The 12786-nt window shown below is 46.5% G+C and overlaps 1 protein-coding gene and 1 long non-coding RNA gene across 10 annotated transcripts; one reads left to right on the plus strand and one right to left on the minus strand.

Annotated features, from left to right (window-relative positions):
- Window positions 1-3759: 3759 nt before the first annotated feature.
- On the minus strand, window positions 3760-9636 carry LOC130158385 (uncharacterized). 3 transcript variants are annotated; one of them, XR_008825270.1, is made up of 4 exons: window positions 9415-9636; window positions 7986-9078; window positions 6985-7105; window positions 3760-6858 (listed from the first exon to the last, which is right to left on the minus strand). It is a non-coding gene; the product is annotated as an uncharacterized LOC130158385 (long non-coding RNA). The 3 variants fall into 3 exon arrangements; XR_008825271.1 differs by lacking the exon at window positions 3760-6858 and having other exon boundaries at window positions 6901-7105; window positions 8013-9078; XR_008825269.1 differs by lacking the exon at window positions 3760-6858 and having other exon boundaries at window positions 6901-7105.
- Window positions 9637-9698: 62 nt separating this feature from the next.
- GPR160 (G protein-coupled receptor 160) lies at window positions 9699-12649 on the plus strand. Of its 7 annotated transcripts, XM_056359092.1 has the most exons (4): window positions 9723-9839; window positions 10365-10553; window positions 10847-11078; window positions 11180-12649. In XM_056359092.1, exon 4 carries the CDS (start codon window positions 11234-11236, stop codon window positions 12251-12253), a length of 1020 nt encoding a protein of 339 aa, XP_056215067.1. In that variant the 5' UTR covers window positions 9723-9839; window positions 10365-10553; window positions 10847-11078; window positions 11180-11233; the 3' UTR covers window positions 12254-12649. The 7 variants fall into 7 exon arrangements, with proteins under 7 accessions (XP_056215065.1, XP_056215066.1, XP_056215067.1 ...); XM_056359091.1 differs by lacking the exon at window positions 10365-10553 and having other exon boundaries at window positions 9722-9839; XM_056359089.1 differs by lacking the exon at window positions 9723-9839 and having other exon boundaries at window positions 10255-10553.
- Window positions 12650-12786: the final 137 nt, after the last annotated feature.

A 12786-nucleotide genomic window follows, 5' to 3' on the forward strand; every position in this document is an offset into this window, starting at 1 on the left:
GCGATGGTGAAGCATCTTGACTGACAGCTGCCTTTTCGCTCCCTCAGGCCGCTGGGTCAGACCCTCTTTGCTCGCGCAGAGGCCGGTGTTCCTTTCTGCTTGTGTCTCACATCCTCGCGTCTGGCGCTGAGGACAGAGCTGCCTTTCTGTGCCAGCATCTTCAGCTTGGTGGCTCTGGAATTCACAGTAGGGCTGTCCTGAAGAGCTGGCGCTACGGCTTGCGTGGCAACTTGCTTCCTACCATGCAAGTGCAAAATTCTAAAAATCTCTGTACTGAAGACATGCTGGCAGTTCACGTTGATAGATTCCCGCGGGTTCCGACGGGAGCCAAACCTGCATGCCCATCTTCCAGGAGCCATTTATCAGTTAGCACTTGGGGGAGCACTGCAGGGCACGTGCACCGGCAACGTGTCGAGCGGCGGGCAGCCAAGTCACTGCCAGTTTTGGAAGAAATGAACGCAGTGGATTTCAGTTGTTTCAGGTACAAGTGAAATAACTTCTTAAGGGCCTTGCTGAGGAAGTAGAAGTTGAAATGGTCAGATAACCAACACTTCAGTAACTTCCTGTTAAGTGGATGTGTGCGGTATGCCAGCGCTACCCGCCTGGGGACAAGCGTCTGCGTCTCAAAATGATCAAAAATTTGTACTGTCACCTTAATAGAACCCAGGCTCGCACAGCTGCAGACACCGAGTGAAACTGTTTCACTTCATCTGCACTGAACAACTCCGAATCTTCTGAGAAAGTAGCGTGAAGAAAGAGATATTGGAGCTGTTCAGGGGTGAAGGAGGGGACTGCGTGGCCCATCACTGTAATTAGCATTTCCTACAAATAGTCCCCAAGTACTTGTACCTTACTTTGGAATGAGATAATGAGAGAAGTGATTACAATATGCCAGTAATAGTAGGATTGCGAGTGGGCTGTCCTGACAAACACTTCCAGTCCAAAGGGAGACAAGCACACAGGTATTTGGCCACATTTGGCTCTTTATCAGAACACCTTTACATAAGATATTTCAAAGTTGTTCTTACCGATTTTGACTTTTAACTACCAGAGACTAGGGTGACCTTATGGGAACCAGCATATACATATATATTCAGTGGAAAGTTATTTAACAACTCTATGAAAATATCCTTCCTGCAATAAAATTTCACAGTGGTCTCACTGATATTTTTCCCAGTGTTTTATATACCCAATATAACTATCTGATTATTTTCTTAGCAAGAAAATATGATTATTCCTAACTTTTTTTTGGAATTAAATAATTACTGGTAAAACATGAATGAGTATTTAATGCAGATCAGTATTTAGCAGAGATGTTACACCCAAGTATGCTCTGCTCTGGCATGGACACGATAACCTCAGCTCACTTGTGGTGTTCTGGGATCCTTAAACAAAGGCAGCTCTTTCTCTAGCAAGAAATAATTAAAAATTACTCTTTGACAAACTTCCATATTTCTTTATCTGTAGAAACATTAACAGCACCGGTGGGGTTCTTGTGACTATTAGCAATTTTCAAATAGCGAAAGTACCTTCGTAGCAGTGTCATGGGGGGAGCATTTGCTTTCACCTGCTGTATATCATATAGCAGATTTTTCTGGGGATTTTTAAATACATTCATTTTATAGGAGATATTTTTTTACTCATTTAAGCCTGTTTCACTTTCTGTTTGAAATAATACCAGATGGTGTTCACAGAGTGTCATACAGCATAAAGGGCAGATAAAGAAAAACTGAGGAGGCTCCTCAATCAACTTTTAAATTACACTTTAACCAGGACTTGCCCTCCTTGTGTTAGATCAGGAGAAGGGCTGGCAGAAGCATCTGCCTTATGCAAACATCAGATATAGACAATGTAAACATTAACTGAGGAAATGTGGAAAACAGACCTGCCTGGCGTAGCCCCTCATTTTCCTTCCTACAACCACCTGCAGTTCTCTCTGTGGCACTTGGCTGCAAGAGCCTTGCAGAGCTGCTCTCCCGCTCCTCTGAGCGTATAGTTCCTTTCTAACAGGGTCACAAGGACAGCAAAGTAATATTCAAACCTCACAGTTGGCACCTAAAGCACCGGGCAACAAAGAAGCATCCTCTTCCAGCTGCAGTTGTTTTACTGGCAGCAGTTGGAAGTCCCTGTCAGAATCCCTCTTGGATTTGTTGGCAGATTGATTTCAAGAGAGCCCAGTTTACAGAGTAAACCCTTCCCGTCTTCCTGCTGCTGTGTCCTGCCCTTGCCCTCCCTCATGCAGTTGCTGAGCTGCTTACCCTGTGCTATCCCTGTGCCACAGATTACATACTCCAGCCGCAAACCTAAGCAATTTACAAAAAAAAACCCCAAACCAACCAAAACCAAAAAAAACCTCAAGCCACCTAAAAACCGCCTGGAGGAAAAATACCACAGTGGAAAAGTTAAGTATCAGTAACTACTGTTCTCCCTGGAAATGCCACAGTGAGGACAGAAAACCGGCTTCCCCATCGTTGGGTGTTCCAGAGTCTGAATGAGCTCTTGGTCCCTGTGGGCCTGACTGTGGATCATAGAATAACAGAATCATTTAGATTGGAAAAGACCTTTGAGATTATCAAGTCCAACTGTTAACCCAGGACCACCAAGCCCTTGAAAGATGCTCTGACCTTGACTTACTGATGAAGGGGGAGCTGAGTCCTTTTAACTTCCAGATTCACTTCCCTCTTTCCCTCCTCCTCCGCCTCAGGTTAGTGCCTGAAGAGAGAAGGAGAGCAGGGTCATCTCGAGCTGAAAACACCAGTAGGACGGGCTCAAAAATCCTGGCTGTGAAATAAAGCAAAGCAAAGCAGAGCAGGCAGAGGATGCTACGAGCTAGTGGTGTCCCTGGCGTGGCTTTATCCATGCCAGGCCAAACGAGGAATGCCAAAGCCAGCCACCAACTGCTGCACGAGGCACGCTGCAGCGCACAATTTTAGATCAACTTTTCGGATGAGAAAGTTTTATACATATAGATCCTATACATACTACTATGAGTTCTAGAAAGCTTGTATTTGCCTTATTTCCTTATATTTGAGTCTAAATTCTGCATGGAGTTGCACTGGGATAAATGCAGAGTAGATTCACACATTGGTAACATCACAAGAACAAGGCAGGAGACAGACTCTGTGGGTAATTCCTCCGCTCACGCTGGGTGGCCAGGAAGACGCGTCCCAGCAGGGGACCCCGAGGGACTGCCGTCCCCAGGTCCCCAGGCTGCACCTTCTGCCCATCGGCCTCGCTGTTCACCTCCTCCCTGTTGTGGGAAGGGAGGGCTGTATCACTTACTGCTGGGCTGACATTTCATCCAACTACTTCTCATACATTTTTAAAACCAAACCTAGAAACGTTGGAATCATCCAAGTTTGAACAAAATTCTTTGTTAGACTTTCTGGTAAAAATAGCATTTCTCAAACATTTTCCAATATGCAGTTCCTTAGTGGTTTTAACATAAGACCTACTGTTCAGCATTTAGAATGGAGATTATTGCTAGGGTTACCTTTTCTTTCAAATTAGCCAACTCTTGTTAGGAACTACAGCCTGTTCTGTGAAAGTCTCCACCTACTTGCCAACACAGCTATGCGACAGATGCGTTGACTTTTAAATACAGAAGATACAGGTCAGTTCTGTTAGGGACCTTTAGAGAAAGAGTGGTGATGGTTAACTAAATATAGTTAACTATATTTATATATATATATATATATATATATATATATATATAACTCAATAGAGTGAGGCCGACCCCCAGCTCGCTCCAGAGGATTCCTCAGGCTACCTGGGCATTTTATCTAATGAAAAAGGTTGACTGATTTGAGTCTTAACCTCTCTGATTAATCCCCCTCTGTAAAGTCAGAATAACACAGTAGATCTTTACCTGCTTTACCACTATGCTGTAAGGGTATGTAAGCTGATGTTTGCAAAACACTTAGATGTAAGACCCGGGACACTCACTTCTAACAAACTTTTGTAAGTCACAGGCACTTAACTGCTGAGCATGATTTATTATTGATTCTAATCAAATACTTCAAAGGGAGTTAGAGGAGAGTGGTATGAAACGGTCCCAGGCTCTGCTGCACACCGACACGGCACTGCAGCTTTTTCACTTAGAGCAGAAGGACGAAACAATCCTATCAGTGTAAGTGAACTGAGACTGAAGCAGCTGCTGAATGTTTTCAATAGGCTTCCTGGTAATGGCTGGTACAATTTTATTAAGGCTTTCCATTTTATTTAATAAAACATCGGATGATTTTATTTGTAATACAGCAACAGGTGCAGGAAAACAAAAGGAACATTTACTTTTTGTGTCCACAAAGAGTCCATTACTTACTGGCTGACACAGCAGGCACTCGTTTTGCCATGCATTTTTGTGGTTTGTGTTTTTTTTTTAATGTGAAAATAATGATCACTCAGAAACATACTTGGTTTATAATAAAAGACTTTTGAGAGAGGAATTAGTTTAGAGTTAGTAACAGCTTTAGGCGAATGGTTTCAGTGCAAGTTAAAGTAAAGAGAGCGCTATCTACTCAGTAAACACAGATCATGCTTTAGATATAGATCAAAGCATACTCTACAGGTGGTAACCACCATTAATCCTCATCATGTAAAACATAAACCAAACACAGAAAAGGCTAAGCTTATGATCCCATAAAGTACTCCGTAGCCTGGATCCAGTAAAGGATATCAGTGCTTATGAGGCCCTCTGGCAGTTTACCTTTACTAGTCAGTAAATGAAACGCAGAGAAGAGTCCCAGGTGACTCTCACTAGCCTTAACAGTAAATTCTTATTTTCTCTTTCTGGCATATGAATCTTCCACTAATAGTTAAGAAAAGCTGTTTGTTGGGAATAAGAAGATGTAGTTTTGAATTCTTCAGACTGAGGGTGGGACTGAAATTACACTTCACTGCTTTTTAGCTTCCTTTTAAATAGAAGTGCCACTATAGAATTTGTTTAAAATTGAAATCTACCAGGAGGTAGCAATATTCTAAAAGGTTACAGAAGATTACTCACTCTGTTGCTCACAAACAACAAAACAATGACAGTAGCATCACCCCTTGCACCCCATGTTGGCTTCAGTCTTAACAATTTTACTTTCTTGTCACAGTGACCAGTGAGCCATGTATCAGATCTTATAAATTACTGGTTCATACAACACAGTTTTCAGAGCCTTGCTCTTCCCATCTTTCTTCTAGTTCCCTGAAAAATTCTTTGTGTCAAAGACAAGCCAATAGAAAAATAAAAAATAAAAATACCCCTGCATCATCATCATCATCATGAGCACCAGGAAAGGTTACACCTTGTACGGTGAAAGCATGCTGCAGTTACACAGATCAAGGAAACGCTACTACAAGGCTGACATCAACTACATGCTGCATGTACTAGATTTTCATTGAACAAGCAGCGTTAGAGTTCTGTAACAAGATGCCTTCGAATTAAAATTACAATGGAAATAGTTTTTTCTCAACAAGAACTTCCTATGAACAAACCTGTTACTTTTAAGATGAGCACCTCAAATGATGCAAATCAAGATCCAAATGCACATAATCTGTGCTTTTAAAAGATTCCTGAAATGTAAATGGAAACATCTTGTAAATGGGACACTGGTCAAGTATTTTATTGAAAATTTAAAATCTTCGTAAACACCATACTGTTTTTTTCTGAGACATGCAGCCTTTCAGGAACAGCAACTGCACAACTGCTTGCTCATCAGCCATTGCAAAACTCCAGTTGCTGATCCCATGCTGACAAGGCATAAAATCTAATAGGGCATTAAACATGCTCAGCCAGGCAACACCCAGTTAAAGGTATACCCAGGCAAAAGGGAAGGATACAGGCGAGGCTGTGTCAGATTGGCACTCGTCTCTACATACAAATACATTCCAGACACAATGTTCTGCGCTCACCGCAGCCCACTGCCAGCTCTGCTCACGGCTGTTATGTCCATTTGTCTCCAAACTGAGCCATGCCCAGCTCCTGGCTGCTCAGGATATTGATTTCTCGTAACAATTTTTCCAGGAGGTTACCTTGCAGTGTATAGCTTTCCCCACACATGACATCAAACTGCATAAATACGCATTTGATCTCCCTGTCTTGCTCCCACGTGGCTTGAGGTGCCCAAAATGTCAAGGTAAGATTTCTTGAAATACACAGAGGTGGGGTTTAAACTTATTCCTTCTGCCCAACTGAATGAAGGGGCAGATTACAACTAGCTTTTGAAGCACAACACGTCCCAAGCAGGAAAACCTGGGGAAAAGTAAAAGATTCCGTTCTAACTACACACAAAGCACCCCCTCGAATCCTTCAAGTAATGGTAAAGAAGTTGCATTTGCTATCTACACCTACCCCTGTCTGAAGGGAACCTCCTGGCCCTAAATCAGGCAGCACTGAGGATGAAGCAGAAGGAACATGCAGAAACTCTCCTACTCCCCACTGGTCTTTGTAAGTGACTTCAAAAGCCGCAGCGAACCGTGGGGCCGCGGTGCTGAGCTTCGTCACAGAAGGGAGAAGGTAGAGACCAATCCCCACTCTATGAGGACACAAACTTTGTTCAGTCACTCTGTTTCTTTCAGAAACTGAACAAATTAGATTTGAAGTTAGAGTTGAAGTACTTGTTCCTTTCCCCTTTGTCTTAAAATCCTACCCTTACCATTAACAGAACCCAAAATATGAGCCACCAGCAGCAGGACACAGTCTTGAAAGCAGAAGGAAGCACCTATGCAAATATCTTCTGACTACAGGGGACACAGAAGGACAACATCATCATCTGAAGAAAACACAAACAGCTTTTGCAAGAGGTTTGATGTATCATTACATGCACCCTTCTCCTGGACGAGGCGGTCTCCTGTCTTATTTTCACATTCAGCTGCCTGCATGCAAATATAAATTAATTCCTTAAACCTTTCTATTGCTGCACATGAATATAAATGCAGCCTCTTTAATCAAGCAGGATGGGCTCGAGCCATTATTAACAGAGTATGGTATTTGTCAAGTACCTGCAAGTTTTCCTGCGAAGCTGCAAGCGGAGTTGGTGCTAAAGAAGTCCTGCCCTTATCCCATACTCGATGTAAGCAGCTTCTAGCACAGCAGGGCATCCCATCTTGCAGTATCATTTCTCTGACAAACAGGAAGATGAGATGTGGCAATCAGGAGCAGAAAAGAATCACCTGAGAGCAATCAGTAAGTAGTAAGCAAACTTTCAAACAACTGCCACAGAGGGCCTTGGTGCAGGGAAAGGGAAGCCAAGTGTCTCAGCATTAACTCAGGATGTAACCTGGGCAGCACAGTGCTCCTGTGGGCCATGCTGAGGAGCCTGCTCGGAAGGCTCGCTGAGCCTGGAGCTGACGTACTGTGCTGCATACTCTGGAAGTCACATGCTCATCAGGATTTTTATCTGCAGAAAAAATGTCTGAACTGTCCCCATCCCCTCCTGGTTGTTCATTTCTACCAACCAGGTATCTCCCCACATAGGCCAGTACAGTAGTTTCTGCAGTCGTAAAGACAGACATGATCAGAAACAAAAACATCAGAAAGATACCACAAAAACAATTCATTAGCTACCACTGGGAAAATCACTTCTGTTGCTTTACTTGGGATTGGAACTAAGAAGAAAATTTGTGAGGTCATCACCACTCGGATACTTCTGAGTGGGTCCACACCATGGACCGGGTGCTCAGAATGTACAATACCCATCTCAGGTGTAAACATTTTCTCATTACATTGCAACTTGTCTAACAGCCCTAGTAAGTACTGTTTGGGTAAGAAAATATTGCCAGTGTGAATGCTGCCTCAGATTACTTTAAGCTCTCACATTTTTTCAGAATATAATACCGATCATCAACAAACCCAAAAATCTCCCAAAGGGTTTAGCTCTCCTCATTAGGTCCCAGAGTTCTGCCCAAGTTTCAGGCAATCTGATCTGCAGGAAGTATCTAAAAGATTTCATTTATTCTTGCCAGTCCCTAATTTTTGGGAAAGGAAGGATGTTAGACACTACCTCTTCCCAGATCATCTAGAGACTCACACTAGCAACTCCTGCTCAGTAAGCTAGTTCAGATGAGCATCCTGTGGAGGCAGAGGAGTGGCCGTCCTGGGCACAGGGCAGGTGCTGCAGCATGGAAGTCACAGGCTTCCAAGCCTCTCATTACATTTAATGCTGAATTACCAAAAACATAAAAGGGAAAAAATAAAGATGTCATAGTATTACAGCTACATTGTGTACATGCAGTGATCAGCAAACCACTGCCAATTAACTTAAGAAGCACCGTTCAGGTCCCTCAGCAAGCCATTCCTCCAGTGGGATGTGCAGCTGTCCTACACATGCCGGTAAATGGGAATTAAAACAACAAATGGAAAACTAAATTAGTACTTTGATCTGGAAGAGGTGAAGTACTGTTACCGTGAATCTTTAAATTTTATTAAGTAGATTGCCACAGGATGGCCAAGCTGAAAAGCCAACCCACTTATAAGGTTTTATATTTTTTTCCAGGATTACCTGTTTTAATTCATCATTATTTTTAAACAAATAATGGGTATTTGCTAACCTCTCTCCTAAACTTTTTGTAATTATTGAGAATCTCTGAGGAAGAAGAATTGAGAGACCCACTTGTGAAAAATCTTTTTGCCAGGGTAGCGTTCACAGTTAATATTTATTTATAGCCCTTTAACTGTATCATTACCAGAATGCAGTTGCCAGTTAAATATTAAGTTCCCTTGTGGAAGAGACTAAATACACAGTATTGAGGGTTTTTACAATCTTGTGTTGTATTTCAAAACCAGAAGCGTTCTACAAAACCATTACATGACGTCAAAAGTTTGAACTGTGTTGCAAATACACCACTAGCTGACTCCTGGAGTACTGATTCGATGGCTTAATCAAGGATAAAAGTAGAGCTATGCCGAAGAAGGTGAACTGTCTCATGTTTAGAGGCATGCTGCGTTCAGTACGGCAGTACGGAAGGGTAACGTCCATGTGGAAGCCTCAAAATCCACGGAATTGTGCATTGACCGTGCCCTAAGGGAAGCCGGGCACTTCCCCACGGAGGGCTCCGTGGGCAGGGACAGGAGATCTGTGCTGAGAGCTCTTCCACCTGTCAGACCAGAAAAGAAACAGAAATTGAGTTTTTCCAGTTTTTCCGCTGGGTGGTTGCAGGGCCATCGCTGGGAGGGGACCAGCATCCCCGCTCCTGCCCCGACACCTCTGTGTGTCTGGGACCGGCGCGTGTTTCCCAGCGGGGCCGAGTCCCAGAGCCAGCGCGGGGGCGAGCACACGCGGGGGGCACACACCGGCCTTCGCACGCCACGGCCGCACGCCCACCGCCGTGCCCGGCACCGGAGGCCACGGCCCCTGCCCCGAGAGCCACGGCCCCTGCCGCCGAGCCGCCCTCAGCCCCCGCAGCCTTTCCCCCCCTATGCCACACGGTTACCGCAGAAAGCGGTCACCCGCCCCCTGTGTGCTGGCTTCGGTGGCCCCGGAGGGCCGCGCCGCCCGGCCCTCGCCGCTCCGGTGACCAGCGGCGCCCCGCTCCCCCCGGCCCGCGCCGCCCCCAGCGCTTTTCCTCAGGGCGGCCCCGGCCCCGAGAGGCAGGGCCGGCCGCAGCCCGCAGGCGGCGGGAGCCGAGCGGCCGGGTGTGTGCGGAGCGGTGCGGAGCGGAGCGGAGCGGACAGGCCCCACCCGACGGCGCGGCGAGCCCAGCCCGGCCCTTCCCGCCCCACCCCGGCCGCTCCCCGTGCGATGCGCAGGGGCGGAGATGGCCGCCGCCTGAGGGGGCCGCCGCCTGGGGCGGGAGGCCGGGGCCGGTCCCCGCGGCACACGCCGAGGAGGAGCGCGGAGGGGCGGCGGCAGCAGCAGGTGGGTTCCCGGGCGAGGAGGGGCCGGCCGGGGCGGGAGCCCGGCGCCGCGGCCGCTGCCGTCCCCTCAGAGCCGCCCCCGGGCCGGTGCGGAGGAGCCCGCGGGGCGGCCCGGGGCCCGGCGGCGGCGCGGCAGCCCCCGGCAGCGGCCCGGGCTGGGGGGGAGCGGGCGGCCGCCCCCGTGCTCGGCCCCGGCCGCCGCCCCGAGGCAGCAGCGGCCCGTCCTGCGGCGGGGCTCTCGCCCTGTGGCCCCAGCGCTCCTGCGGGGCTGGGTGACGGGCCGCCCCGTGCGAGCCGGCCGGGCCCGCAGGCTGCCCGTCCCGGCGCGCCCCAGGCAGCGTGCGGTGCCGGCCGCGGCGCGCAGCCCGGAGGCTGTTGTCGTGCTGTAACAGGTTCTAGCAGGCGAAAGGTACGTGCGCGGGTGAAGGCGAAGCAGCGAGCCCGGGTGGGCCGGTGGCCGAGTTCCGTGGACGCATCTCAGGGTGCACTGCCAAGCGTTTCCAGTTGTTCCAAGCTGGTTTTTCAGGAGACGCCGACTCAAACGCTCGCTAGCCCCCGCAAGCTGGTAACAACGCGGTGTGGGTGCCTGTTTAAATACAAGTGAATCACTGTTACCAGAGCTCCTGAGAGGCGGTTCCGCTGTACGGCTGCCTTGGCTCCTCAGCTTTTCTCTGCTGAAGCATCCTGCTCCTTTAGGAAAGAGAGAAGAAAGCAGGTACATCTTCACCTAGTGTGTCCCGCTGACACACATGAAGCCATCCCGTGTGCATTTTCCTCAGCAGTTAGCACATGGAGAACAGTTCCTGTAAGGCTTCGGATTGCCTTCGTGTTCCAGGATTTTAGCACCGAAAAGGGATGAGTTGGGTTGATGCTTCTAATGCTTACAGGACGTTTCCGCAGTCTCAGTTCCATATAGGTTCTTTGAGCATAATGAACTGTGAGGCCAAAATGTGAAATCTTGTATGATTTCTGTCCTCTGTCGTTGTCTAATTTCTTCAAAATATGTAGGAGCTCTGAAACATCCCTCCCTCAGCCCAGCTGGACAGAAAGACCCCCATACTTTCTAAAGGAAAGGAACACAGCCAGCCTTTCCTTAGGAAAAAGTAACTTCGATATCTATGTTGACTTTTTAACTCTCGGGAATGTAGTTTGAAGAACATAAATTGTCAAGAAGTGCCTAAATCCTACTGATGTGTTGGTGAAGCTGTTTACTCTTGATTAAGGAGCCTGGAAAATTCAGGTGTAAATTGAGTATTTGCTATGATGGAGAATTAACTAATTGATAGAGGTACCCAGAAATAAATTGTTACAAACTTTTTTTTTTTTTTTCCTTCTTTTCAGATATGAAGCACTGTGCCCTGTGATACTTACTTTGCTGGTCCTCACTATCGGAGGATGGCTGCCATACTCTGTGAAAATTGTTCTGGTCAGTACCACTACACCCAGGTCAACCAATCTTTTGAAATCAGCTGCATGTTGCTGCTGATTGTACTCGGGAAAGTGTTCCTTGATTTCTTCATGTTGCAAGTTAAGCAAAAAAATGTGAAAACTAGTTTTTTGGGATACTTTTGCATTTCACTAGCACTTCTTGATTTCGTACTGCTGATGAGTATATCTTTCATTTTCTGTTTTGAGGACTTTGCCCTCTGGGGTGTGCGCTTTACAAAGTACCACATTTGCCTGTTCACTCAGATAATTTCTCTTACTTACAGTATTTTGCATTACCCGGTGTATCTTGTGGCCGGTCTGGATTATTACATGACTGTAGCCCAAACCTCTGAATTTCCTAAAAGAGGTCAAAGATTACTTTATGTATTTGCTGTGGTTGTTATATGGATTTCAGGGTTCTTTTGTATTCTAAAAGTTCCTGCTATCTATGAAGAACTAGAAATTCAGAACCGTTTTTCCCCTTATCAGTGCCCTCTCTATACCAGCATGCAGAGCTACTCGGTCTCATGTGCCACGGTGCTGCTGATAGCCGTGGCTCTTCTGGCTTGTTGGAAGCAAGTTGTAACCATGCTGCTGTCTGTCAGGGTAGTTTCCTTTGCCGGTCAGCCTGTTCTGATGTTCCCCTGTGTGTCTAACAACAACGGCACTTGCTCTAAGTGGCAGCTCCTGACCAGACTCCTCATCTGTTTTCTTGGCACTTGGGCACCTTTAGTTCTTCTTCAAATTATCATTTTGTTTCTCGGTGCTCGGATTCCAGCCTACATGGAGATGAACGTCCCTTGGCTGTACTTCATCAACAGCTTTCTCATTGCAGTAGCATACTGGTGTCGATGTCACGATGTTGAACTGACAGAGGAGATGTGGTCTACAGATCCATTTGTCAGCTGGAAATTCTGCTTTATGCCATTTAACAATGAAAACACAGAGCCAGCCGATAGGCCTGGCACAGTCATTGTGATCTGTTAATGAGCTGCTGACTGAAAAGACTGCAAATAAGTCCTGTGCGACAGCAGTGTGTAGTTTAGCGTTCGGTGGCTGTGTCCTTGCAGATGATCATCTGTAGGAATGGAAACATCTCCAGAGCTACAACCCTTGGAAAAAAGTCCAGCGTCCACCGGTATTGTAATGACTGTTGCACCAGAGCATGGGACATGGCCCACTTCCACACTGGTTTCCAGCGGGCAGAAAGCACCTGCCAGCTCAGAGCATTTCAGTTGAAAGTATGGGTTTACCAAAAGAGCGCTACTTATATACGTTTTCAGTTAAACCCTATGTTTACGGCTAGAATTTTACACTTCCTTTAAAGGGAACAAACTCAGGTTTTATAGTACAAAATGCAATAAAGTCTTCTTCAAAGCTGGAGCCCTTCTTATCAGTTATGCACACGTGTTCACAAACTGTCAAAAGTTCAAACAACTTGTGTGGTTTTTTAAAGTGTATTTTCTTGTTAAAAGTGTGACTTCTCGTCAGTTTGATTTCAGTGAAGTGTTGTTGTCTGT

The sequence above is a fragment of the Falco biarmicus genome, chromosome 13, assembly GCF_023638135.1.
Source record: "Falco biarmicus isolate bFalBia1 chromosome 13, bFalBia1.pri, whole genome shotgun sequence".
NCBI classification, from domain to species: domain Eukaryota; kingdom Metazoa; phylum Chordata; class Aves; order Falconiformes; family Falconidae; genus Falco; species Falco biarmicus.